This window comes from Sparus aurata, chromosome 1 (genome assembly GCF_900880675.1).
Source record: "Sparus aurata chromosome 1, fSpaAur1.1, whole genome shotgun sequence".
NCBI classification, from domain to species: Eukaryota; Metazoa; Chordata; class Actinopteri; order Spariformes; family Sparidae; genus Sparus; species Sparus aurata.
Window position 1 is genome coordinate 28,864,186 of NC_044187.1, and position 26,571 is coordinate 28,890,756.

The 26,571-nt window shown below is 42.5% G+C and overlaps 2 protein-coding genes and 1 long non-coding RNA gene across 3 annotated transcripts; 1 reads left to right on the forward strand and 2 right to left on the reverse strand.

Annotated features, from left to right (window-relative positions):
* Window positions 1–886: 886 nt before the first annotated feature.
* LOC115585685 (uncharacterized) lies at window positions 887–2,200 on the reverse strand. The gene is made up of 2 exons (XR_003984744.1): window positions 1,705–2,200; window positions 887–1,035 (listed from the first exon to the last, which is right to left on the reverse strand). It is a non-coding gene; the product is annotated as an uncharacterized LOC115585685 (long non-coding RNA).
* Window positions 2,201–2,882: 682 nt separating this feature from the next.
* On the forward strand, window positions 2,883–12,129 carry notum1b (notum, palmitoleoyl-protein carboxylesterase b). The gene is made up of 11 exons (XM_030424252.1): window positions 2,883–3,609; window positions 5,175–5,227; window positions 5,325–5,420; window positions 6,016–6,076; window positions 7,691–7,749; window positions 9,250–9,352; window positions 9,462–9,653; window positions 9,743–9,840; window positions 9,924–10,071; window positions 10,155–10,202; window positions 10,755–12,129. Exons 1-11 carry the CDS (start codon window positions 3,251–3,253, stop codon window positions 11,095–11,097), a joined length of 1,560 nt encoding a protein of 519 aa, XP_030280112.1. The 5' UTR covers window positions 2,883–3,250; the 3' UTR covers window positions 11,098–12,129.
* Window positions 11,943–26,351, reverse strand: tmc6b (transmembrane channel-like 6b). Its single transcript, XM_030424230.1, has 21 exons — window positions 26,258–26,351; window positions 22,203–22,384; window positions 21,285–21,415; window positions 20,929–21,081; window positions 19,372–19,536; window positions 19,183–19,291; window positions 19,019–19,103; window positions 17,407–17,664; window positions 16,582–16,775; window positions 15,754–15,898; window positions 15,432–15,587; window positions 14,952–15,130; window positions 14,477–14,567; window positions 14,292–14,389; window positions 14,057–14,152; window positions 13,897–13,972; window positions 13,418–13,551; window positions 13,034–13,210; window positions 12,778–12,856; window positions 12,588–12,674; window positions 11,943–12,506 (listed from the first exon to the last, which is right to left on the reverse strand). Exons 2-21 carry the CDS (start codon window positions 22,256–22,258, stop codon window positions 12,492–12,494), a joined length of 2,484 nt encoding a protein of 827 aa, XP_030280090.1. The 5' UTR covers window positions 22,259–22,384; window positions 26,258–26,351; the 3' UTR covers window positions 11,943–12,491.
* Between the last annotated feature and the right edge of the window lie 220 nt (window positions 26,352–26,571).

Below are 26,571 nucleotides of genomic sequence, written 5' to 3' on the forward strand. Positions count from 1 at the left end.
ATACTTTATAAAATTCAATTTGCCCAGGATATCATTGTAATACAGTATTAATACCTTATCCTCTCTCTTTATGAAAACCAGGTGCTGTATCTTGACTTGACTAGTCGTAATAAATGACTTGGACCAAATGTCTTGAATCACATGTCTGTGAATTAATGGGAAGAGAAACATAATCTGATGCTTTAATACAGTATATGTGTGCTGATTAAAACAATAAATCTTTCTTTTCACATTTTGATATGCCACATTAGAAAAGGCACAGGCTGAATAGTCAAATGATTGCATGTGGAGCTCTGTTTATGTTCATACTTGTTTGCCTACAGGGACATTTGGTATTGAGCCGTTGGTAATTATATTAATGACACCTGGGCTTTTCATGCTGTGAAAAACATCCACGCCTCCATCCTCAAAGCTTAAGGGGTCTATGAATAGTTTGATGGAATTGGAATATTTATTTTATCTTAGTGTTATTTCACTTTGAAAAGAGGAGTCTGACATTCTAGAATAAAGTCTTCCATGTTCATTGACCTAATGGATGCTGAAAACTTGAAGTTGAATTTGTTAAATCCCTTGTAATATACACATTATTCTTGTTCTCACTTGTAGCATATAACATATAAAATAAAATAAAAAAAAAACAGACTATGCTGCCCCCGCATTCTGGCCAAAGATGTTTCATCTTCAACTTCAGTGGCCATCATAAGAGAAGAAGGCAGATCCTGTCTGTAAACTGGCAACACACGTCCAATCTGTGCCCCATATGGACGACTCCATATATAAAGACTTGGTACATACAGTACATCAACTTTCATATGTACCATATGCAGTTTGACGGGCGACCTGCTCATACACAAAGGGAACTGGGTCCATTTTATCTCAGTGGGAATCAAATTGGATCAAAGCTGGAATCAGACAGGACAGATAACACGACACGTGGTGCCAACAGATGGAGAGGTGTGAGCCCAGAGCTTCAGAGCAGAGGACATACATATGACTGGCTGACCACTGCAGCAACATTTTAGAGTCACAGTCCACCTGCGAAAGAGAGAGAGAGAGAGAGAGAGAGAGAGAGAGAGAGAGAGAGAGAGGTGAATACAGTTCTCAGTTCTGGGGGGAAATTGCCACCGTCTGCGCAAACAAACAAACAATCAGTTTCCTTCCTCACACAGCAGGCTAGAAACTTCAAAACTGCCTGGATGGAGTGAAGGCATGTGTACTGAGAGTTCGTCTGGTTTTATGCAGCTTGTTCACAGACAAAAAACCTTCAGCCGATGATTTAACAGACACACTTAGAAATGTAGTTTCCTGTCTGGTAATCCCTCAAGCCTATCAAAGTCAGAAAACAAAAAAAGATGGCATGGAGTTGCTTAATGTCAGACTTAATTATGGATCCTGGCTCTAGTTTTAAGTCTGAAACAGTTTAACTAGCCGTGGGACGTGTATGACTTGAATGAGTACACTAAATAAAGATTTAGAATGGTTGTTAGAAACAAGCAACCTAGAAACCTAGCTGATCAGGGAGCTTCAACCAGACCAGGCTGCGTCACCTACAGTACATATGTCAAGCTATGTCCGGTCAGTATTTAGTCCACCACAGAAGGAAAAGAAGGTTTTAACCTGAAAAAATAATCAACTGTGGATTTCAGTTGAAACCAGTAACAATGAAGATTAGTGAACAGCGAAGTGAGGGGCCAATCCACAGACCTGAGTTTTTGCTGGACTCAAAGCTCCACATGTTTAATAGCATTCACAGCCAGCGGTTTGATGAGCTGCAAATAAAAAGGAAAAAGGATGGCGAGACACACAGCGAGCGTTAAACATGACCAGAGGCTGTGATGAAATCAGAAAAGGCTGAATGTTCCCAGCAAACCACACTTGGTAAGGCGTAAAGGCTGAGGAAGAAAATGTTCCCCTCAAAATATCCATCTGCTGAAAATATCCAGATACAGAGCTGATACTACCTGCAGGTGACCAGACCTCTAAAGGGTTTGGGTGAAACTTTCAATTTTAATGAGGTAATACAAACTAAATAAACAAGCTGTTTTCAGAGTAAAATAAGGTCCCCAGACTGCTAGAAAGGTGGCAGAGTCCGCCAACAAAGTCAAACAATATGAAATTGTGTTTAAGGTCAGTCCTTTGAATAAAGTTTATAGTGTACAAAGAGAGTTGATACCTGTCATCCAGTCAAGGAAAGAAGCACCTGCTGCCTGCCTTACCACCAGACTACAGAGCAGATTCTTTCCTCGGGCTGTGATGCTGCAGAACTCATCCTCAAAGACATAAAAAGTGTTTCTTGTGTAGCCTTAAGAGACTACAACTTTAATTTTACAACCTGGGTTATAGAGGGAAATGAACCTTGAACCGTGACAGAGATACAAAGAATTGATGCAGAGGCCTTTATTAACAGTTGGTGGATGACAAAGAGAGCAACACATCTGTGTCCTCACACATCACAGTCATGATTTAAAAGCCTTCTGCTGACCTTATCTCTCCTGTTATCTACTATATTACCTCCCCCCGCCACAAACAACAGGAATATGTGGGTTTAGGGAGCCGCAGAGCTCGTTCCTCTTGGTGTGACCCTCCGCAGCCTGCCCGCTGCTCCGCTCACACACCACATTCAATCAGAGGCACTTCAAAGGCGGCGCGGTCATATGATGACACGACTTCAAAGGGACCGACCATACTAGCGGACCGACTGAAGGGGCGTGCCAGGCATGCGCGCGCTCTTGGTGTGAGACAGACGCCCCGCGAGGAGCATCAGCCAACGGTAATAACGATTGGCCCGCGAGAGTGAGAAGCACGCAGGGCAAGGGGGCAGGAAGGGGGCGGGAGGGGCAGCGGGGGCCGAGGGGGGGAGACTTCAAATAAAATTCCTCTTCGTCCGCAGCTCATGAGGACCTGAGACCCAGAGCCAACAGGTCCGCAGAGACCAGACTGCGCTGAATTCGGGGATTTATGCGCGCGTAATGACGCTTCTACCGGCTGCTCACGATTTCAGGGCCGAAATGACGCGCACGGGACTGCACGTGCATTTGAGTTGAATCGTTTCCACCAGCTCCACATCCCTGAAGGCACCATGGAGAGCCGCAGCCTGCGTCCATCATCCTGCGCACCTTTCAAGAGCTCCCCAGAGGTCACCGCGCGTTCCCAAAGAACTTCTCGCTTTTCTAACGACTCCTAGGACATGCCGTGTTTCACTCACGTCCCTCACATACACTTCAGAGAGGTTTTCCAGTAACAAGTAGACATGCAGAGCCGTGGTGTGTTGAGAAGCTCGGCCGGTCGGTCCGCGGTGCGCTCCTGCTTGCTGCTGCTCTTCATCCACATGAGCGCACCGGTGGATGCGAAGAGAGCGACGGGAGGTCGTGCGCATAGTCGGCGGATGCAGCAGCAGCAGCCTCCTGCCAACCGGGAGCGTGTGGACGGAGCAGAGAGCTTCCCGTTAGACTTTACAGCCGTGGAGGGAAACATGGACAACTTCATGGTGCAGATAAAGAACTTGGCGCAGTCTCTGTACCCGTGCTCCGCGCAGAAGCTGGATCAAGACATGAAGTTGCACTTTTTGAAGAACGTATCTGTGACTTGCAATGACGGGTCACCTGCAGGGTGAGTGTAGTGCCTCAAGACTTTTTCAATAACTTACAAGATATCACCTGAGAGACCTGTGGTCCTTTTGTATATAGAAATGTGTTGGTTAAAGCCACGGAGGCGCACAGGCCGAGCTGCGCTCTGCTTAACCAAACATCCAATTTGCGTAAAGACTGATTATGACTGGCTGTGAGTTAGTTCTCTGCCCTTCAGTGTCCTGTCACTCCGGATGTGACCAAAATGGATCAAAGGACCAGATCAGAGAGAAAGGAGCGCGCGCTGCCGCTGAGCAAGAGCGTGAGAGAGGCACACAGCACGCGCGCTCCCGAGAGAGGGGCCAAGTTTATTTATTGAATTATTTAAATAAGCGTGAGCAAAGTTTATGGGTCTAAGACACCACTCCAAATTAGTGAGGGGTATTTTTGTGTTTCATTTGATTGATTGTTCTCTCACATGGCTGAGTTTTATATGTTGTGTTTTGTGAATATCCCCAAAGATGATGCGACACATTTCATTTGACCTCTGTTGCATATCCATGCACATGCATACATGCACCCAAATCTCAATAACCCTAACTAATTCTGGGTATTTGCAATTTTTATAAAAGTATAGGCCAGGTGTCTGTTTTGTTCGACAATGGCAGAGATAGAAGAAACGTATGTGTTATCCCTCCTGGCTTACATTTAAATCCATCAGATGGACTTGGACAGTCCTGGTTAAAGAGTAAAACAGACACACACACACACACACACACACACACACACACACACACACTAAAGCAAACTCATCTCAGAAGACCCACAAGCACATTTGACTGATCTGTGCCCTAACGATTTACGGATGCTAACTCCAAACAGCTACTGTACAACACGTGTGACTCATGTACCTCCTGCACAGTTCTGCAAGATTCCACTTTCAGGAAAAACATGCAAAAATAAATACAACCACAAAAACCAAAGGAAATTAGAGGATGGATAGGGGATTCCTATTCACTAGCGTACCAAGTGTTGTGCTAATCGTCTGAGCACTCAAGGCCATTTTTCTGTTCAGATGAAAGCATTCAGTGTGATCTTAAAATGTAGTCTAACTATGTGGAATAACTCTCAGTACTTTGATCTCATGGACTAAAAAGATTACAAGTGCATCCTGCATGGACACTATCTCATTACTCCCTTTCTGAGGTGTGGCAGTGCAGCACACAGGAGACTGTGAGGGAGGAGGATTAGGTCGCCAATGAAATAAATTAAAATACTGTGACTGTGAATACAAGGGACCTTTTTATATGCCAGCCATGCTGTTAAGCCTCTATGTGTGTGTCTGTTTGTGTGATGCCAACAGCATGATGCGTTTCCTCTGTTCATGTTTTTCAAATAAGTAATAGAGCTCAGAAAGCCTCTAAACACACTCCTGCAGAGAATTTTAGGGGTGTGATCAGAGCCAAATCTTTCATGTCAGGATCAAAGGTATCATCCCTCCTGTGGAGCGTGTGTGTGTGTGTGTGTGTGTGTGTGTGTGTGTGTGTGTGTGTGCGTGTGCATATGCATGAAACACTCACAGTGATTTGTTCTGGTGTTCTCACTCAGGTACTACATCAAGGAGTCGAAAGGCAGCAAGAGGTGGCTGCTGTTCTTAGAAGGTGAGGATGAACCACGCAGATATAGGCGAAACACAACTCTATGAAACATGAGTGACAAGTGTGTGTGTGTGTGTGTGTGTGTGTATGCTCTGTTCAGGTGGATGGTACTGTTTCAACAGGCAGACCTGTGACAGCAGGTACGAAACGATGAGGAGACTGATGAGCTCCACCAAGTGGCCACTAACCAGAACAGGTAACAAGACACAAATGTTTCCAGCATTGTGTGCAGTCAGCTGGATCAATACACACTATCTCATATGCATGCATGCATGCACACAAACACACACACACACACACACACACACACACACACGTGTTTATGCAGCGTTTGCAAAATCTCTGCACAGCCCAACAGAGCTTTCGCTTTTCTCAGTAGGAAAGAAAAAAAAGCTTCCCCTGAATGAACCAGCTTCATAGAGTCGTGTTTGTGTTTCCTCTTTAGCTGAGTTTGCATTCATCTTTAAAAGTCAAACTCCGGCTCCTTCCCCTCAGCCATCAGGGGACTCCTTGTTTGTTTACGGCTCCCGCTCTTCACCACCCTCTCTGAGTACACTTTACACTGGTGGCTAGTTTAGCAGCCACAGAGCTCTTCAATGGCTGCATGTAATTGCTGACCAAAGCAGGGAAAGTTATTGACTTACTGACCGCAGGGAACACATCTCAACATACGTCAAAACACACAGCAATTTGGATTCCTTTTACTTTTGCTGAAGCTTTTTGACACTACCATAAGGACGTTTGTCCAGAGAGTGAACTAAATGTTTGATCTCACTTTCTCTGTTCCACAGGAACAGGAATCATGTCTCCTCAACCCGAGGAAAACCCTCACTGGTGGAACGCCAACATGGTGTAAGAGCTTGTGTATTTCCCTGTCTTTATGTATTAATACACTCATGTGTTTTACTATTCTCATTTTTCTTGAATTCTAAACTGCACCTCAACTCAGATTATTTGAGGGAAGAAAAGTGTGATTTCACTGACATGCTGGTGCTTCATTTGACTTTTTCCAATTAGTGAAAATATGATAACAGATTAAAAAGATATTTTATATAATATCTGCAGTTTGATTCATTAATAAGGTGTTAAACTACTGTTGGTTACTCAGCTACACCTGAGCCATCTACAAATGTTAAAGGATAAGTACACCCAAAATTGAATATTCAGTCATTATCTACTCACACCCATGTTGATGGACGGTCGGGTGAAGTCCACAAAACATTTCTGGAGCTTCGGAGTCAAACAGCATTCTCCTAAACAACTAAAGTAGAGGGAGACTTGTTTTAAAATGTAAAAAAAAAAAAACTTACAAAAACATGAAAAAAAATGGCTCCATACAGCTCACTATGTGTTATTTAAGTCTCTTTATTTACAAACTTTGGGCGATTGAGGTTGTGCACCCACTTCTGGTGAGGTGTGTGCGCTAACGCTTTTTACTTAAACTTATAACTTTCAGCAGCTGCAGTCAAGATTTTGTTTGTAAAGGGAGTAAAAACATCTTTTTAAATCAATTTGGGATCTCAGGGCTGCCAGAGACTTGGATTACCATAATCCAGTGTTCAGACAAACTGCATGGAGACATTTTAGTTTTTTTCCTTTCAAGTTGGGTTTTTTTGTAGTTGTTGTTGTTTTAAAACAAGTGCCCATTTACTTCAGTTGTTTAGGAGAAGCTCCAAAATTTGTGGACTTTCAGTCGGCATGGGGTGAGAAGATAATAACTGAATTTCCCCTTTTGCGATAACTTTTCCTTTAAAATAGCCTACTTTATACTTCTAATACTTTAGCACTATAAAAACATTATTCCCTATATAATGAGTGCCTTCACTTTGGGTCCTAAACAGTGGCGTGCGCAGACTTTTTGAAGGGCAGGGGCGAAAAGAAGGGCACTTTAGCGCGCGTTTTGGCTCCCAAGAGGGCACAGCACGCGTATTGGCTCCCAAGAGGGCAGTTTATCATGTTCTAACCAGCCATGGGGGCAGTTTAGTGTGTTCTGCCCCCCCTGCCCCCCCCTTGTGCACATCACTGGTCCTAAATGATTTCTTCTATAAGTTAAGTTATTTGTATCATACTGGAATTTGACTTTAATGATCTATACTACATTTTCCATCCTGGTAGTTACACTTTCAGTTACATAAATACATGAAAAATATACCGACAGCTTTTGCTCCCTCTGCTGTTTAATGTATTTGCCTTTTTTCATCCGTCTATACATTTCATACAGAAAATGTTCACCAGTGCCAGACAGCACTCTCAGGCTCCTCCTGTTCTGCTCCACCAGCTGCTTGCCAGTGTTAGATAACAAAGCACTTGCTGACAGCGCTCTGTCTTTGAACGCACACTTGTACTGTGTTCAGTCTACCATCACACAGCCAGTGTGGCGTTTATTTGTGCAGCTACAACCTGTCAGCTGTCAGTGAACCACCTCAAATAAAAGCTGCTCTGATGTTAAATGTTACTCTCCTGTAGGTTCATCCCGTACTGCTCCAGTGATGTGTGGAGCGGAGCCACGCCGAAGACAGAGAACAGTAAGACACAATAAATCTGTTTGTGAGCTTGTGAGTATTGTTTGTACAAGCTATTTAAAGGTAGAGATGACGAGCGTCTTAGCGACAGATGAGAGGCTACTGATACAGAGATTTTAAGATCTGGGAAGTCATGCTCACATTTCTGAACTTTAGCCGTAACTTTTCACTCGTCTGGCTTACTGAAATCATAATATCGTGTTCCTTTTAGAGCGTTGCAGGAATATCGATAACATAACACACATGCTGAGCAGGTGCTGTGCAGCCCACATGATTTCGCTCCCTTTCATGAAAAATCCCTTGAACTCTTCAGACATTCTTGTCAAAATGCTGCAGCTGCGGGGCGCCGTTTAACTCAGTGGGTAGAGCGCGCGTCACATGTGCCGAGGCTCTGCAGCGGACCCGGGTTTGACTCCTGGCCTGGGTCCCTTTGCTGAGTGTCTCTCTCTCTCTCTCTCCCTATTTCCTGTCATATCTTCAGCTGTTCTATCAATAAAGCCAAAAAAATATTTAGAAAAAAATAAAAAATGCTGCAGCTGAAAACACAAAAGTAGCAAACTAATTGTCAAGTTAAGTTAACTATAATATTATCCTCTAGTGTGGGCATTGTTTTTAAGCACACAGCGAACACCTTTAAGACAGTAGACATATTTTTTTACTTCAACGAATCATTATAAGATAAATCTTGATACCATTTAATCTGACAGCCCAGAACTAGTGCCGTCTTCTTCACGTGTCGTGTCAGTGTAGTCACTATCTTGCTTTCCTTTTTTATTTTCATAGTTATCTTGACTTACTTCTGTTATCAACAACAGAACACTTCACAGTAAAACTCCACTTCCTGTTTAGTTGTAACACGGATAGGCTAAGGAAGATGCACAGGATGATGACAAAGATTCACAGAGGTCGCACCAGCCTATAGGAGGAAGTCATATTAAATATCCAACAGTATTGCTCAACATTACAATGAAATATACTTACTCGGTCTGCTGACTCTTCAAGTCTTACACTGATAGAGCAAAATAGTCCCTCTTCTTTCCAAAAATGTGTTTACAGTAAGATGTGGAAAGCGGATTGGAGACAGGAGGGTCGCCTGTTCCAGAATTGCTCGGACCTGTCTACACAGAGTGTAGCTGGGGTGGTGCCAGTTCACCTGCAAGGCACTGAACCGCTCTTTTCTCTGTATGGGGATTGATAATGTATTTCTTCCTCTTCCTAACTGTACTCCAGAAAATCAAATCATAACAAAGAAAATTACAAGATAATAAGTTGTAAATTGCGCTTACCGCTGGTTGTTGTAACTTTTTCATCAATGGTGGTCATCTAACAACAGCAACAGCAACTCCCATGATCCCATACTACTTCATGACATCACTGAACAATGAGTGGGCGACCCATAGCTGCAGAAATTTCACACTGTGCATTTGAATCCATATATGAATGAATTAGAAAAGTCTGTCATATGACTCAACATCAAAAATATAAAACTTTTTTTGTCCTCAGGTGATTATGCGTTCATGGGCTCTCTGATCATTAAGGAGGTGGTGAACGAGCTGCTGACAAAAGGTCTGGACAACGCCAAAGTCCTGCTTCTGGCAGGGAGCAGGTCAGTTCAGCATCTATATGAACGTGTAGCCAACTGTGCATTTGTGTGTGTATTTTATTAAAGTTAATGGCTCCGTCGCACCTTCTGACACCACTCTTCCTGTCACCAGTGCGGGCGGAACAGGCGTCCTCCTGAACGTGGATCACGTCGCAGAGCAGCTGGAGTCGCAGGGCCACCTAGGGGTGCAGGTCAGGGGTCTGGCTGACTCCGGGTGGTTCCTGGACAACAAACAGTACAAATTCACAGACTGTCTGGATACCATTAGCTGTGCGCCCACTGAGGCTATAAAGAGAGGCATCAGGTAGGACCGGAGCAGAGCTGAATGGACAGACAGATGAGGGATTAAAAAGTAGAGATTAAGTAAAACGGCAACAAATTTGCTGTGTGCAGGTACTGGGGCGGTTTGGTGCCAGAGAGCTGTAGACAGGCTCATGTGGGAGAGGAGTGGAACTGTTTCTTTGGATATAAAGTCTACCCCACGTTAAAAAGTAAGTGACAAAACAGCCCAAGACAGGCTGTGTGTGTGTGTCATTTGAAGTCTAACCTGCAGCACATCCTCTCCTCTTTCCAGGCCCGGTGTTTGTGGTGCAGTGGCTGTTTGACGAGGCCCAGCTGACAGTCGACAACATTCATCTGACCGGACAGCCCGTCCACGAGGGTCAGTGGACGTACATACAGAACCTGGGACAGGAGCTGAGGAGCACGCTACGTGACGTACCGTAAGACTGACACACACACGAATAAACACAAGATCCTGTAAAATGAAAGTATTAACTGAGTGATTGTGTGTTTTGAATGGCAGGGCGATGTTTGCTCCGGCCTGTCTCTCACATGAACTCATCACTAGAACGTAAGTAAATCCAACGGTTTAATACAAGAACCTTCTCTCCATTAACAACGCTAATATGCAGTTATTGTATGTCACGTGTCACATTATCTCAATCGATTAGTCTATTGAAGAAAAATTTGCTGCTTACAATGTTATCACATTTATAGACCGAGCAATTAATCAATTAATTGTGTAAATGATTGGCAGACCTATTGATTAAAATAATCATTAGCCATAATTTTGTACATTATAAATTACAATACGCACTTGTGTAGTAATGTAGTACATAAGTTTCAGACATGTGTGTGTCACATATAATACAAAGCATGTGACCTCAACTAGCATTCTGTATATAAACTATAACGTTGGGGTGGGGGATACAGATAACATTTTGTATCATGATGTAAATCTCCAAATCCAATCTCCAAATGGAATGACATTGTAATTTAATCCTCATAAAAGTGACCATAATCATGTAAAACAGTACACGAAGAGCGTACGCAACTATACGAAGTTCTTGTCAAACATATTGTGTCCTGTCCTTCATCACTGCGTGTCCTCCTGTCCCTGCAGCTACTGGATGGACATCCAGGTGAAAGGCACCTCCCTGCCCAGAGCCATCCACTGCTGGGACCGCAGCCTCCAGGTCAACAACCACATCAACGGCAGCCGTAGCATCAACAACCACCAAAATTATAAGACCCCACCCGCAAGGGGTTGTCCTCTCCATTTGATCGACAGCTGCCCGTGGCCTCACTGCAATCCCTCCTGCCCGACCATTCGAGACCAGCTGACGGGACAGGAGATGAGTGTGATCCAGTTCCTGAAGCACCTGGGCTTCGACGTGCAGAAGATGGCCCAGCAGCAGGGGATGGACCCCAGTACGCTACTGGGCATGCTCAATAACGGGAACTGAGGTGCAGCGATATTAGTGTGGTGTCAGTGGAGGACAACAGAACATGAACTCAAATGAGAAAACATTGTCTTCTAACTACAATATACAAGACACTGCCTCCGACAAACTGAACGACTCAAACACTGTGCAAGTGCCTGATGAGTTTTAAAGACATTGTTTAGTCAGATACAATCAAACCAGAGCGTTTGAGCTGTTTTACAAACACAACATACGTGATCACATGCTCCTTGTTTTCACATATACTGTCTACTGTAGATATGCTATTATTGTGAGGTGTACACAAATACAACAAACGGTGGGTACAGTGTGTGTATATACAGTAAATATGTACCGTACATTATGTATGTTCAGGTGAGACCATGACGGTGGTTGTCTGAGATAGTTTTGATGGGAACGCACTGGATTGAAACCACCTCCCAGTCTCTTTAGTGGGGATTTGGTGCTCTCTTCTGTCAACTCTCAACTATTACAATCCGAAATCCATCTATGGTGCTGCTGTTTCTACCCTCCACCAAATATGCTGCTTTTTCTCATTTTTGGAAAAATAATAATTTAATGGGTAATATTTACTAATAATAATAAAAGGTACAAAGATTAAGATTATTACTTTGTTCTTCAGGCTACTTTGAAGTTCCTGTATATTTATTTTTCTACTGAATTTACCTTTTATATGTCTTATAGTCAGACACATATTTTACTTTTTTATTTGCATGTTTGTGTAGAAAAATAATACATGTATGCTAACAGTAGGAATGATGTTTGTATTTTTTATCAGGCGGTTTGTAACACACTTTTTCTTGTGACCACACCTGACTTAAGCAGAAATAAATACAAATACAGGCTGATATGATAAAACATAATTTAATTAGAAAAGTACGAGTGGTAGTTGTCACCAAAAAACACATGGATCACGTGGATTAACAAGAAGTAATCTTCTCTATCATCAAAATCGCACCCACATCCAAAATGTATCTACAACATATAGTACAAACTGATAAAATGACTTTAAAAATTAAAAGCATTTAAAACAAATGGAGACTACATAATTTTTTGCAGCATGAATAAGAATAAAAAATTATTTGTTCACAGTTGATATGAAAAGTGCTTCTATGAGAGATGATTGAAATCTGTTTGAACTGTTTACACCAGCCTCAAGATTTCTGTTTGTCCGTCTGTAACATTTAACTTCCTGAAGATTTCAGGCATTTCCCGCAAATAAAAATCCTTGGTGAATAAAAAAATCTACCAAATGCATATACAATACATAATACATACAATGAATTTGGTCATATGTACAGGTCTCTTTCCCTGGCAATTATTCCAGTTATTACCACACTGATTTAAGATTTCTCCAGACCTCAGAGAATTGAGGAAGCTTGTCCACTGGAGGTCTCTCAACAGCTGGAGTCCTAGAGAGAAAACAGCTGGTAAGAGGAGGTCAGCATATAGAGAAAAAGAGCATTTCAAGCACCAGAGCAGCAAAAACCGACCTGGCTAGTGAGTCTTCGAGCAGGGGTTCGTTTTTGCTCATGGATCGACTGGAGGCGAGTTATAAGAAACTTCTTATCTTCTCCCTCCTGTGCAGAGAGATGAAAACATTTTTCAAGTTTATCCTGCTTTATCGTAATCCTTACAGTGACATAAACTGAGAAAGCTGTCTGTATGTAGGTGATGTCTTACGTTTTCTATCTGCTCCTGTAGTAAATTGATAATCTTCCTTTGACCGTCCACCACCTGACTGTGGAAGTAAATGACGATCCTGATGGAAAGAATCAGATCAATATAACCAACACTGATTTCAATAATGATGCAGTATACTGGTGTACTGCTACTTGCTTTATGACAGACAGAGTACACATTGACTCTGATCTGCCTCAACGCTGGACCCCTAGCTGCAGCTGTTTTTATGTGTGTGTGTGTGTGTGTGTGTGCTCACAGGAAGATGCCTGCTCCCACGAACAGGAAGAAGGGGTGCTCCACCAGATAGGAGTGAGCCCAGGCCAGTGGGGACAGGTTGGGATTGTCTTTTTCCAGTTCTTCCACCCAGCGCTTCCCTGCCTGGAACATCGTTTTGAGCTCGCGGAAGGGGCCGCACGACGTGGAGGGCGTTATACTGAAGACAGAAGAAAGTCTGAATGTATCAAACTGCTCACACAGAACTCTTAAAAGACGTTTTATTAAAAAACTTACCAGTAAACTACTTGGTCTCTTATATTTATTATAATCTATCATACAGTATAAATGCATACTGGTTTGTAAAGTGTAAAGATAATTTGTTTGGCAAACTTCAATAGAAAAATTAGTATTTTTGTGTGCATACCTCCACATGGTGTATGTGACACACACCGAGGCACCGAGGAAGGAGGGGAAGCAGAGGAGAGTGATGAAGATGGTGGTCATCTGGCTGACTCTGTACGGCCTCCTGGGGGCCTGACAGTTCATCATCACGCTGCTCTGTGGGGAGAAAATAACACAGGCGGGGGTCAAAGGTCACAGCTTCCATCACAGCTATAAGACAGAAATCTGAGGATAACATGAGATCAATGAGGCTTTGATGTCAAGCTTTCAGAGCTTCAACATTTGTTCCCAACAGATCCAGGGTCAAAAGGTGACTATAAGTTGACGCTGTCCATAAAGGTTGGGAGTTTCTATAGGCACACCATTATAGATTTTTTTTTTTAACCGTAACAGTTAAACAGAACTGAGGAAATTAAATTATACAATGACTTAAAAATTAAAACTTACAAAAATTTCCTTTTCTTTTTAACTTTTCAATATGATTGCGTTCCATTTGGGTACCTTCTTAATGTAGAACAGGAGCAAGAGTTTGAGAATCTGTACTGCAGGCAGGAGAGGAGTAAAGAGAACACCCAACCTGAAAAACATCATATTCCAAATCATTACCCAGAAAGACTTTGACGCATTATTTGTGTATACATCTGAACAGGTAGTTTTTTACCAGGCCAATGTCTGTCCGTAGATGAGTTCAAGGACGTTCCTGGCGATATCAAACTCTGGCATCCTCCTTCTCTTCAGCACCCTCTCGGAGAACAACCTGCAGATAACAGAAAGAAAAGCAAGATGGTTTAACACAGACAGAACAGGACAAATAAAATAATTTAGCGAGGTACAAGAGGTACTTGTAAAACTACAAGAGTCAAAGAAAGACAGAGGGCTTTTTATGAATGACCAACCTCCAAAGCAGCTCTCCAAACAAGGTGTCTAGTAGAGTGAAAATGAAGTCCATCAGTAGAAAACGATAAAGCTCCTGGCCGACAAAACTCTCCCAGCACTGGAGACGGAGCAGAGTAAGTCATTTAATATCTTTTAACAACATAAACTCAAATGAACAGGTTATAAGTCACATCACTTAATTTACCTGCAGTCTAATGACTTTAGGGTCAGCAGCCACCCGACCCAACCAGTGGTAGCACAGGACTCCAAGGATGCTCACTTTCAACATCAAGTTTCTAGAAATGCAGACAGAAAACAACACGTGACCAACCAAACCATCAAACCATCTCTTTGACACGTTCTCAAACTCTGGCATCTGTAAACCTATATGTGGAGGTGAGTGTGGTCATGGCACCTAGGTACTCATCACCCTCTCCCTTTGTATGCAGTAGCATGCTGGACTTCAGATGGAGGAAGCCTTGGAGATGCTCAGGAGAGAAGCCAGGAAGCAAGACTCATGAGCCACGGTCGCCCCATTGTCAGTGCTACTGTGCGTGACGGATTTGAGCAATAAAAGCCTTAAGTCAACCACTGTGAGTTCAAGGACGTGTGATTTGTGACTACCGAGATGACTCAGGGTAGCCCGAAACAGGCTAACCTCAAACATCCAGTATTCGTACCTGCCGATGGCAACGTATGTGCGTACAGAAGGTGACTCGTAGTCCTCCATCCAGGCGGCAAGGTTGAAGAGGCCAGGCAGCAGTAGGTTGATGAGGGAAACGACCACAGGGAGAGCCAGCAGGCTTGCTTCGTACAGCAGAGGGTCCTTGATAGTACTACGAGAAGTTAACTGGAGGTTCTGTTGGGTGAGAGACAATGAGAATCAGACAAAATGCTCTTTAAAGCTAAAACATTAAAATAATAACAGGCGAAGTAAATAACATTGATCATCTTATTTTTATGCAATGTTCTGCTGTGAAACCCTGGGTCCTGCCATTAATGTGGATGCTCACTTCACAGTAGAATCAGAAAGAGAGCTGCCACTGTAGCTGATCAGTGGTATGTTCCAAATAGCAAGGACACACCGTAAGTATCCGCCTCTAAAACTTTTGAGCCATAGTAAATGTTACATTTTGGACCTTGAAACGACCTTGACTCACCTGGTGCATGTGCTCAGAGAAGTGGTAAATAGCATACACACAGGCAGCATTGCCGCCTATGCAGATGGCCCAGGCCAGGCCATGAACCATCAGCCTAGAGAGCTTCTGGCACGCAGTGTTCATGACGTTCTTATGATTTACTTCTGCTAGCAGCTCCTAGAGAGAGTGGAGAAACCAAAGAGAGAGGGGGAATTTGAGAGAGGAATACAAGTATTAAATCGTCACATTAATGCCTGCAAATCATGTAACAGAGAAGGGAACAAAATGAAGGGGGATGCATTTAAAAAAAATCAAGTGTGTTTTTGTATATGTTTACACATACCTTAAGCTGGATGCAGATATTCTCAGACATGAGTCTGACAGATGTTTTCTTAATGACCTTAAAGTCCCAGGAGCAGAAGACCTTAACTGCCAAGATACTGTGAGACTTGTCAATTCGGAAGCTCTGACCAAACGACTTTGACATGCTGTTGGAAAATGTTCATGTTTCATCAGATATCATCACATTTAAAACCATCATTATATTTGGTATAGATTGTGTTTAGACATACCGTAAATTACCAAATAATAGCCGGGTTTCAATTAACCCAAGGTCCCCTTTAAGCGCCAGGTGCAGGTGTATATTTTGATAAATAACCGCCGGTTCTAAATAAATGCCTAGTCTAATTTATTTAAAAAAACATCAAGGAAGAAGACGTGTCCACTGACACTGCACATTTTTCTTCTTCACCTTTTTCACGTACAGTGCTTGCTTTCAGTCAGTCAATATCACACTGATGATCGCCATGGCTCTGGTGCAGCAAAAAATAAAAAGGACGACTTGAAATCTAAACTTTCTGTGGAAAAATATACAGAGGAAAACTCGGGAGAAGCAACCGCTTGCCGTTTCTCTGTTGTCCCCAAGAGTAGTAAGTAGTAGTAAGAGTAAGAGATTGTTGAAAAAATAAACCTGAGCTTCAGCGTCTGTCCGAGGAGGACAGCAAAAGGGCCAGGCTGCCTGGTGGAGGTAGGAAGAAGGCTAGCGAGGAGCTTGAGATAAACACGCCTGTCCAAAATTGCCGCCTGGTCCCAAATAAACGCCTTGTCTGTTAAGTGGCTATTATTTGTTAATTTACAATTTTTGTTGTATATTCAAAAAACACTATTGTACCTGTATACAAGGATGATACATGTGACGAAGAAAGCCACTCCAATGGTGACGAAGTACGCAAGTGGCATGTTGTAAGAGTGGCGTTTCGAAACACAGTCCAGGCTGGTTCCATTGGACACATCATCTCTGCAGCTCTTGCGCAGCGTGTAGTTAGAGTAGTATCCATAGTACATCACCGTGTCTGAGAAATAACCCTGAGACAAAAGGAAATCAAGAGAGAGTCAATTATGTATTATATTACATCAGGTTTGGGTCAAAACCTACGGAGACAATGTTATTATTTACTCTGCTAACCTGTTTATTTCACTCGGATTGTTTTGAAACTGTTAACTGGTTAACAGTTTTTTTTATAAATCTACTCCTTGTCCCTCAATAATAAATCCAGTGTTTGTGAATATGTAATCTTTTTTTAGTTAAAGTTAAACCAGTAGACACAAAATGTCTCCTGCTCAACTGAAAAGTACATTCTCAGAGTGTGTGCACATCAAACTTGTGTAAGTTGCATATTGGACCATAACTGGTTTCAAAGCTTGTTGTGATTTCACAAAGTCTTGAATGTACAAGTTTGAAACATCAAAACACTTAGCACAGTCACGTTGAATATCAAAGTGAAGGAACAACAACTAAGTCAATTTATGGAGTGGAGGCGGACTCTAATTCCAGCTCTTTAAAGATGGCTTTATTATCAGAAATTCAGGCCTGAAGCTTTGGAACGCACATCAAGGATTTGGTGAGTCTAAGGGCCCATAGTGTGTGAAAGGTGCTGGTTTTTGCTGTTTTTTTCCACTAGGGTGTTGCACTCATAGGACACAGCAAACAGCTTACCGCTCCGGTGAGGAACTCCAGTCCAGTAAAGGCAGGTCTCGCCGCAGACAACGCTGGAGGGTGCACTGCCTGAGGCAGCACAAGGAACGCGCCCGTCACTAGGAACAGGAAGAGGTTGAAGAAGAGCAGCGTCTTAAGGAACAGGAAGTATGAGAGGACTCCGGTGCCGAAACGTCCGCTCACTCTCTTGAGCGCCACTTGCCACAGCTGGAGGGAATGCAGGAAAGACAGCCAGCTGTACCAGCTCTGTCTGACAGCCTGGGGGTGTGGGGAAAAATCAATGAAATCTTAAAATCTATACTAACTTATTTTCATGTATTATCGTTTACAAAAAATAAATAGTGACACAGAAACGTGTTCTGCTGAGAAAGACTCACAAGGCTCCAGGCAAAGTACACATGTTTGTCATCTATTCTTAAACATGTGACTCACTCTCAGAGCTGTAAATGCTTGGGCAACTGAGTGATTACGCTGACTTGATAACAACACCTACTTCCTGTACTACACACTGACACCTAGTTAGAGAAGAATGTGTCTTTTTATGTTTTTCTGTGAGCCATTAATCGTTTAAAAGGATCAATAATAATTCAAGTCTTTAAGAACTGTGAGCATACAGTCAGTTTACATTTCATCTACAATGTCCTAAAACAGGAAACATCATGAGGCAATAATGTCTAGACAGACGATGAGATGATTACATATGAGATTGAGAACACAAACCAAAACTGTTCCTGAGTTACCTACTTCTTGTACCACATCTACTTCCTGTACTACTCACAGAAACACACATAAAAAGACACATTATTCTCTAACTAGGTGTCTGTGAGCCATTAATCGTTTAAAAGGATCAATAATAATTCAAGTCTTTAAGAACTCAGAGCATACAGTCAGTTTACATTTCATCAACAGTGTCCTAAAACAGGAAACATCATGAGACAATAATATCTCGACAGACGATGAGATGATTACATATGAAATTGAGAACACAAACCAAAACTGTTGCTGAGTTACCCGTTTACAAAAGGTAGATTTAATTAGATAACCTTAATTGTATATTTAAACATAACTTGTTCAACAGTGCCAGAAATCTCCACTTCAGTACCACTTATGAACATTCACCAAACCTTCCCAGTTGTATTCCCCATCTATACTCTGAAGGTTTTCACTGAAGGGTTGGTTAATGTAATTCATAGCTTTGTTATGTAACATTTGATCCCTATTAACATAGTGAAAACTGTTTTTGTTTTTAAAAATATTTTTTGACATTAATTCTGTCCTGCGATGTATGCAACCTAGTATGTGTTAAATAGAACTCACGTTTAAGACCTCAATTGCAGACCTAAACATAAGATTAGAGAAAACTGGTAAAACCAGAACTAATTGTCTAGATATAAATAATCCACTTGGGGAATTTCATGATGGTATCTATTTGTTAAAATCCTATTGGCCTGCAGTGTCTCCCCTTAAGTTTATACTGTCTGCCTTATTTACAAAGGGGGGACTAAAAATACAAACAGTACAGTATCTAGAAGCCCTGTCAGGAGCTGAAACAGAAGGTGAAATACAGGAAGTAGGAGACAGAAAGATGTTTCTGGTAGTGTAAGAGACTTACAATGATGATGTAATATTTGAGCCGACTGCAACAAGGTATCTTACTGCTGGACAGTGCGTGACTCTCCTTTTGTAGTGCTAACCTCCTGTAAAGAGAGAGAGAGATGTTCAGACCAGTACATACTTTATCTAAATGGGAATACTGAGAACAGGGACAACATCTACCTGAGTCCACTCTTCTCAGCGACACTGAGAGGCATCCCTCTGAGCATCCTGACTCTGTCGCTCACTGACAGGTTTTGCAGGTTGTTCACCAACCGTTCCCTCTTGTTCCCTGTAACGCACATTATAGACATGTGAAAAACAGATATATTTGTATTCTACTGTCTTATCAGGGAACGCCATTCTCCTCACTCTCTGCTTCCTCTGCATCTGTAGTGTCTGCCCCTATCCCGTAGTCTCGTATGCTCGGCCTTGCAGAGCGAGAGAAGTCTCGGATTGCGGGTCTGCTCTGCCTGCGTCTTCGAAGCTGCATGGTCCTGTTGTAGTACTGAGAGATGATGGCTCCCCGGCTGCGACCTGACAGAGAGAGGAGCAGACTGTTCAGAGACGAGTTCATCAGCATTTACTGCCTCGAAGGCACTCCGCCGACAGTGAATCCTCTTTCTTGTTGCACTCAAAGGTAACTGCTTCGAGATATGTAATTTCTATCTGTGGCGGCTGTGACTCAGTGGTAGAGCCAGTGTCTTGTTATGGGAAGGTCACTAGTTCCCCTAGTCTGCATGTCGAAGTGTCTTGGGCAAGACACGGAACCCCAAACTGCTCCTGATGTGCTGGCACCTTGCATGGCAGCCAGACATCAGTGTATGAATGTATGTATGAATTATTGATCAATGCTGTAAATCTCAAATCTTTCCCTAGATTTGAATGAAATACTCATCTCATGAAAAACAAATGCCTAGCTTTATTGGACTTCATGTGGCTGTTGGCAGAAGGGAAGTACTGAAAGACAAACCGTTATCTCCCACTTCGTGTTTCCTCAGATACGTTATGTAGCACAGCAAAAGAAATCAGACAACAGCTATCAAGCAATCAACAAGCTGAAGCACCTGACTAGCCACAGATGTTGACAGGAAGATGAAAGACAAACTGCTTCCCCATGAAACTCTGCTCAGCGGAGACATCTGTTTTTATCTTTTATAGTGGAAATCAACATGTGCAGTGCGGCAACACTACAGCCAAGTGAGGTTCTGATGCTCCACTGGACCAATACTTGATAAGTTTGCTACAATCAAGGCGCTTCAATAAGCATAACTATCGATGCTCATACAGTGTTTCATATGTTGTGAAACTTGACAAAAACAACAAAAAAAGTTTCCAGGAACTATGATGGGCAGCATTGTTCACACTAACTGCACATTTGTCACTAGACTTTGAATGGGTATCAACAAACCACAAAGGGTGGTAAAGTTTCCGTAACCCCAAGAGAACTGTTCAGGCCTACAGCACACACTGAGCTATAGGCTATAACAGTAGTATGTATTACTGCTGCTGAGTCACGAGACTAGCTGGAAGGAATATTTTATTTTTCTCAGTTGTGAAACCTTTTACACTCGATCGTCTGTAATGCAAGAAACCTGGGTGTACTCCCATTACCTCAGAGGAACAAAATGATTTCAAAACATCTACATTTCAAACATGCACAAAAGTCCTTTTCACTTATAAGCTCAGCATGTCCCTAACATGAAATACTACAGTGCAAAAAAATCAATATCATCTTTTGCACCCCTCATTCAGTGTCCAGGAGTCCTGCTTATAGCTCTTATTCATGCTATTTAGCCAAAGAGTGTCCACTGTCCACTGAATTAGCTCCATGAAAGGGTGACTGCTACGAAAGCCATTTTATAATGATGTCTCTATATGTATTATCATCCCTGCATCAGTATTTTCATGACCTTCAGCAGGACTCACCGATGGTGCGGCTGGGCATGGAGGACAGGACCTTCAAGGTGGCCGAGGACCAACGTTCAGCTATGAGGGAGTCTGTCTGTCTTTCGTCATCTTCCCATTCCATGTCCCTTTGCCCCTGCCTGCCTCCAGGGCTGGACAGGTAAGCTATGCCATCTGTGAAATTAAAAGGAAACACATGAAAAATATTGCTACAGCTGGGAAAGACAGTTTTTTTTAGTTGTATGGACATGATAACCAAAAAAAAAAGTTAAGAGTTGATAAGGTGTAGCGTTTAATTTTTTGTAGCTTCTAAAGCCAGAAAACAACCTATATCACAATGTTAACAGATTCCCAGATCTGTGGGCTTTGCTGAGTACCTCGACCCTCCTCGTCCAGATCTCTCTGCAGCTGCTGCAGCTCGAAGGCTTCAGACGGTCCTCCATTCTGACTCTGCTCTGCTATCAGCTGGTTGAACGAGTCATGAACACCTTCCTCATCCACTGGACTCCTGACAGAGAGACATGTGGACATGAAGATGGACACAAAGGCAGAAAGAGGGCGATACAGGCTGAGAAAGTTTAGAAAGGTCAGATCTCCCAAGAGTGCTCTGAGAGCCGCAGATAAGCCCTGATGACCTTCTGACTCAGGCAACAGTACTCTCATGAGGGGAAACTGCAACAAAATAACCCAGGCAGAGTCTATGATGTCATTTACATTCATTTGTGAGCAGGGCAGCCCAAATTACTTTCTGTGTGACCCTCTTCCTGCGCTATCTCGATGAACAGGGCAAAGCCAATTGGACTGACTGTTTTTTTAAAGAAAGAGGGAAAAATCACAAGAAAATACAGGCATTCCAGTTCCCTTTGACTTAGTACTTTTACACTGATAGCACAAGAAGAGGGCCACACAGAGGTCAATTAGGCTTGTGCTGTTATCAAATCAAAACACTATCACAGAGACTGTATATAGACACACACATATTCAAATATGCTTTTTAACCATACAAACATGAGTCTCTTTATGAGAGAACAATGAAGTGGAGCTTAGTAGTTGGTCATATGACTTTAAAAACATAAGTGAAACACTGGGACACTGTGCATTATGATCTGCCTTCCCCTTTAATGTCACAAGACATCAAAGAGTACTTCTAATCCTGTCATCTCGATTACTTATTTCCCAACCCTTCCTCATGCCCTTCATGTAAAGCAGCGCTCGGTGAGCTGAAAGCTTGAAACAGCAAGCAGAAGAACTGAGAAAGAAATCAAAGAGAAAGAAATGACTACTGAAACACTCACTCCAGTCCAGCTTCCATGAGAGGGTGGCTCAGGTCAAAGTTAACGCTTTGAGCCATTCTTCTTCTCCTCCAGCTACTAAATCTAACCGGCCGTCGCCTGCTTTGTTGACCAATCGCGGAGGGTTCACACCCTCACTTGCTCAGACCTGCTCTCCACTCCCACCATGGTGTTTAGTTCTCTACCTGAAAGAGGAGGGGAAAAGGAGGGTGAGGCGGGGCAATGGAAAGAGAGGGAGTGAGAGATAAGGAAAAAAAAATTCAGGAACACTGTCTTGGAATTTGAACAGCCATGTCGAGTTACTGCTTGTCCTGCGCACAGGTTTGACTGCACAGTGAGGAAAACAAACTTGAAACCTGAACATAATAACCGATTATGGTATTTCATGCCTCAGGTCTTATCAAAACTTTGCATTAATAATCTGTATCTGACAAGAATAAAAGTGTAAATAGGGTTACTACCTCAGTCATCATTGAAAAACAACTTCCATTTTTGCACTTTGGGATGACAATGGCTCTCATAAAGGATTACATCATTATGTCCAGACTTATGAGAGCTCCATTGTGTCACTGCTTGTGATCAGGACTGTGGTCAGAGTGAGTCAGAAGGCACAGTGTCACCAGCAAAATGAATATTCATGGCCGGAGAAACAGAAAGATGCATTGTCAGTGTTTACAGTCAGTCACGGTGGGTCATATGGGAGGTTTAGAGGAAGCATGTTGGTTCCTGTGTATTTGTGAGTGCATTTGTAAAGGCACCCACTTCAGTCCAAAAATATGTCCTCAATTAAGTGCAACAACCGCAAATAAACTTTCGTCAAAGCACCAGAGAGGACATGTTCTTTTGTTTCAAAACATGACCAAAAAAGTCATAAAAGATCATTGGAGAAGTGAATCCTGAAACTGAATCCAGCGATTCATTAGTGAATCATTACATTTTATTTAACCCTGCTTGACGACGCAGAGCAGACTGTGGATAAATAAAACACAATCTATGAATGTTACTTTATGAGTGCTCTTAATGTTGAGTTGTAAAAAAACAGCCGATCTGATAATTTATCCACATACTTCACAGTTACGAGGCGTTGCACAGTCGTGGATACAACAGGACTTTACACAGACAAGTTTTGCCTTACTATTTGTACTGTTGTGGCTTGTTGGATTTATGAGGCCATTGTGGGCAATGAAGCGAATCAATGAGCAGGACTTTGTATGGACATAATTTTAACAAGATTTCAAGGTTCATTTTACAACACAGAGTTTCACAATGAAATGCAAGCTGGAGTCCCTTTACACACAAAACAAAATCCTACAGATCCCGTTCCCCTGTTCTGAAAATGTTTTTTTTAAAACCATATTGTGCCACACTACTAAACATCATATTTTTTTATGGTGCAGTGGGGAGGATTTCTGCATTTAAATTCAAAATATTTTTTCCCTGGTATTTCAGCTGTTGGTTAACCCAAACACAGCAATTTATCTTTGAGTATTTTATCATCAATTAAATTATCAAATGATTTTCCAGAAAATAAAATTGCATACACTGTGTTAACATGTTGGGTCGCAGCTTTTCTCAGAAGCATCCTTAAATATCTAGTGCAAATACACAACACAGCATTTTCTGTATGTAGAAAGTTCCCAACGAGAATAGCTTACGTTACATTAAACGTCACATGCACTTCCTGTTTACACGCATCCACTACAGAAACAGTAGTGCTTAAACAGTGATGCTCCTCTTAGGATTTTTTGCTCTTGAAAACTTCTGACAGTTGAGGGTTTTCTGAAGGTTTATTACTCTGTAGTACAAACGGGTATCTCAACTGTTTACATCTATATGGACAGCTGCTACTTCAGAGTCAACCAGTAATTAAACTAAACTAGGCAAAGCTCACAACTCAACAAACCCTTAAACTGCACACTGATCTTAGAGATAAACAAGAGGCTGACTCATTCAGGGCAAGTCCCCTTACCCAATTTCCCTTTAAACTAAGCTACTGCTTAACCAAGCTGGGACGTTCAGTTCCCAGTAAAAGCCTCCTCCTACGTCAATACCATACTCTGAGCCCTCACTGCAAAGAGCTTGCAGAAAATGCATCCACCTCATCACATATGCAATAGCTGATTGCTGTGTCTGAAATAAGTGCCCTCTATAATGTGTACAGATGTACTTGGTGAATTACACACACATTAATACTCAAGTATTTTAGTCACAGCAAGGACCAGGACTTTTGCTCTGGGTGGAGGTCTTCTGATTCTGGTCTTGGGTGAATATGATGTCAGCTGCATACATGAAGTAGGGTGCAGCTCTGGAAAACAGCCAACACATTGCCTAAGTGACTGAACAGCTCAAAAATGGCCTTCCACCACCATCAAACTTGATCCTTTTGTCGAGCTAATTCTTTTCAGGCCCTGTTGCTGCAATCTACTGCACACATCTGCTCTTTTTTCTTCTCTCTTAAACATACTTTTCTCATTAGCTGCGCTTTACAGGATCACGTTACACTTTCGTAAGAGTTTCCTATTTCCATATATTTGTTTTTGTCGATGCCAGTTTCTTACTTCTGCAGTGCAAATGGCTAACTCAAAGTCTTCACGCACTGGTGCAATGCCGGGGTTGGCTGGTCTTTGTCTAACATCATATGTTTAGCCCTATAGTGACTTGCTGTGTCTTCTTTTAGTGTGTGTATATGTGATAACAAATATTGAAGCTGTCCTCTGAGACTGTACAGCCAAAGCAGGATATTGTGGGGGTGGGACAAACGCTTAACACAGCCTGACAGGGGGTCAGGGTTGAGCTGCGCCACTGCCAAATAAAATATGCTGGGAAAACAAAGAGAGGCTTGACAGAATACAGATTGGCTTGATGTGATCTTAAGATGGGAAGAATATTGTTCCTTAAAGATGGGAAATAAGACAATAATGACATAAAACAGGACAAAAAGTCCACTAACAATGCAAGCCGTACAGAAGAGCAGCATCACCAAAATACGTGGAAGGCATCCCTGCCCACAAATGAAATCACTGCCTTACATCATATACACGGTTAGACATTTCCCAGTGGATAAAACAGAAACCAGAATGCAGTTATCAGCAGATATGAGGGAAAGGCATAGGGGTAAAGGGAAGGGAGGGGTGCAAAGCAGTCTGTCTGCTCTGACAGCTTTCAACAACTGCATGGCAATCAGTTCCCAGAGTCCTGAGAAAAAACACAATGGGGGGAGCTAGGAGGCATAAAGCTACAGCAAACAAGGCAGCAGAGATACTTAAAGACGATTAAAGGAGCAGACTTGCAATTTTTAAAGGGTTTGAAAGGAAGTAAAGTTGTTAATTGTTTCTGGAGAAAAGCAGATATTTAAAAAAAGACAACACCAGAAAATGAGACAACAGTAACAAGCTGATAAAAGACAAAACGTACATGCAGTTCACACGGCTCTGTTGAACTAACACAGTCAGGCATGCATGTGCATACACACAATTACATTGTTATTGCACTCTGGGGCCCATAATACTGCACGCCTCTCCGCCTTCATTCAGGGAGAAGGACACAAAATTATAGTCTTAGTTCGGCTGCGTGACAGAAACTGGAGACAAATCTTTCCATCTACGTATGCGAGTTTATACTCAAGGTTTCTGACATGGGGAGAGCACATGAAAAGAGTTAGCCTACTACAACAAACCAGCCTGCTGTTGCACAATAGAGGACACAAACTCATTCAGCCGAAATAGTGAATAGTGAACAAGTACTCTGGCTTTACTTCTGAAAAAGTTCCCATCTCTGGGCGACGTATAGTGAAGGTAAAGAGGTTTCGTCCATTTAAAACACTGACCTCTCCCGTGTTGTTGTCATTTGTCGACTAGTTTTACAAGTGAGCTATGAGGAGACGACCAGCGGCGGGCTGGCTGCGAGCTGGGCAACCTGTCACTGAGTTTCATGAAGTTGACAAAGTTTTACTGGAGAGGTAAAAACACACATGCGGTTCAACAAACCGAGAGATAGCTACACGACGCGAAAGAACAGCTTAAAACCTGGGCAGAAACTGCCAAAAAATGTCCACTCACCAGTTCTGTGCCTTGATAAACCCGTTGAGTGGGAGCGAGCTAGTATGTGTCAGTCAAAACAGTATGCACGAGCACCCGGACAGCGGAGGAGAAACCATTCTCTGAGAGGGGTTTCGGTTTGTACTTTTTCTACACTAAACAGTCGTACTGAGGGCAGTATCATGTGAAACTCTTGGTCATTGCGTCAATATGTGTCGCTCTTTTCAATACATTCATAATCTGGACATACGTTCGCCGGTATGGCTCTGTACTGACAACGAGGCGACGTAAATTTGAACCCCGCAGAGTTGACACTGTTGGTTCAGTCCTATTCA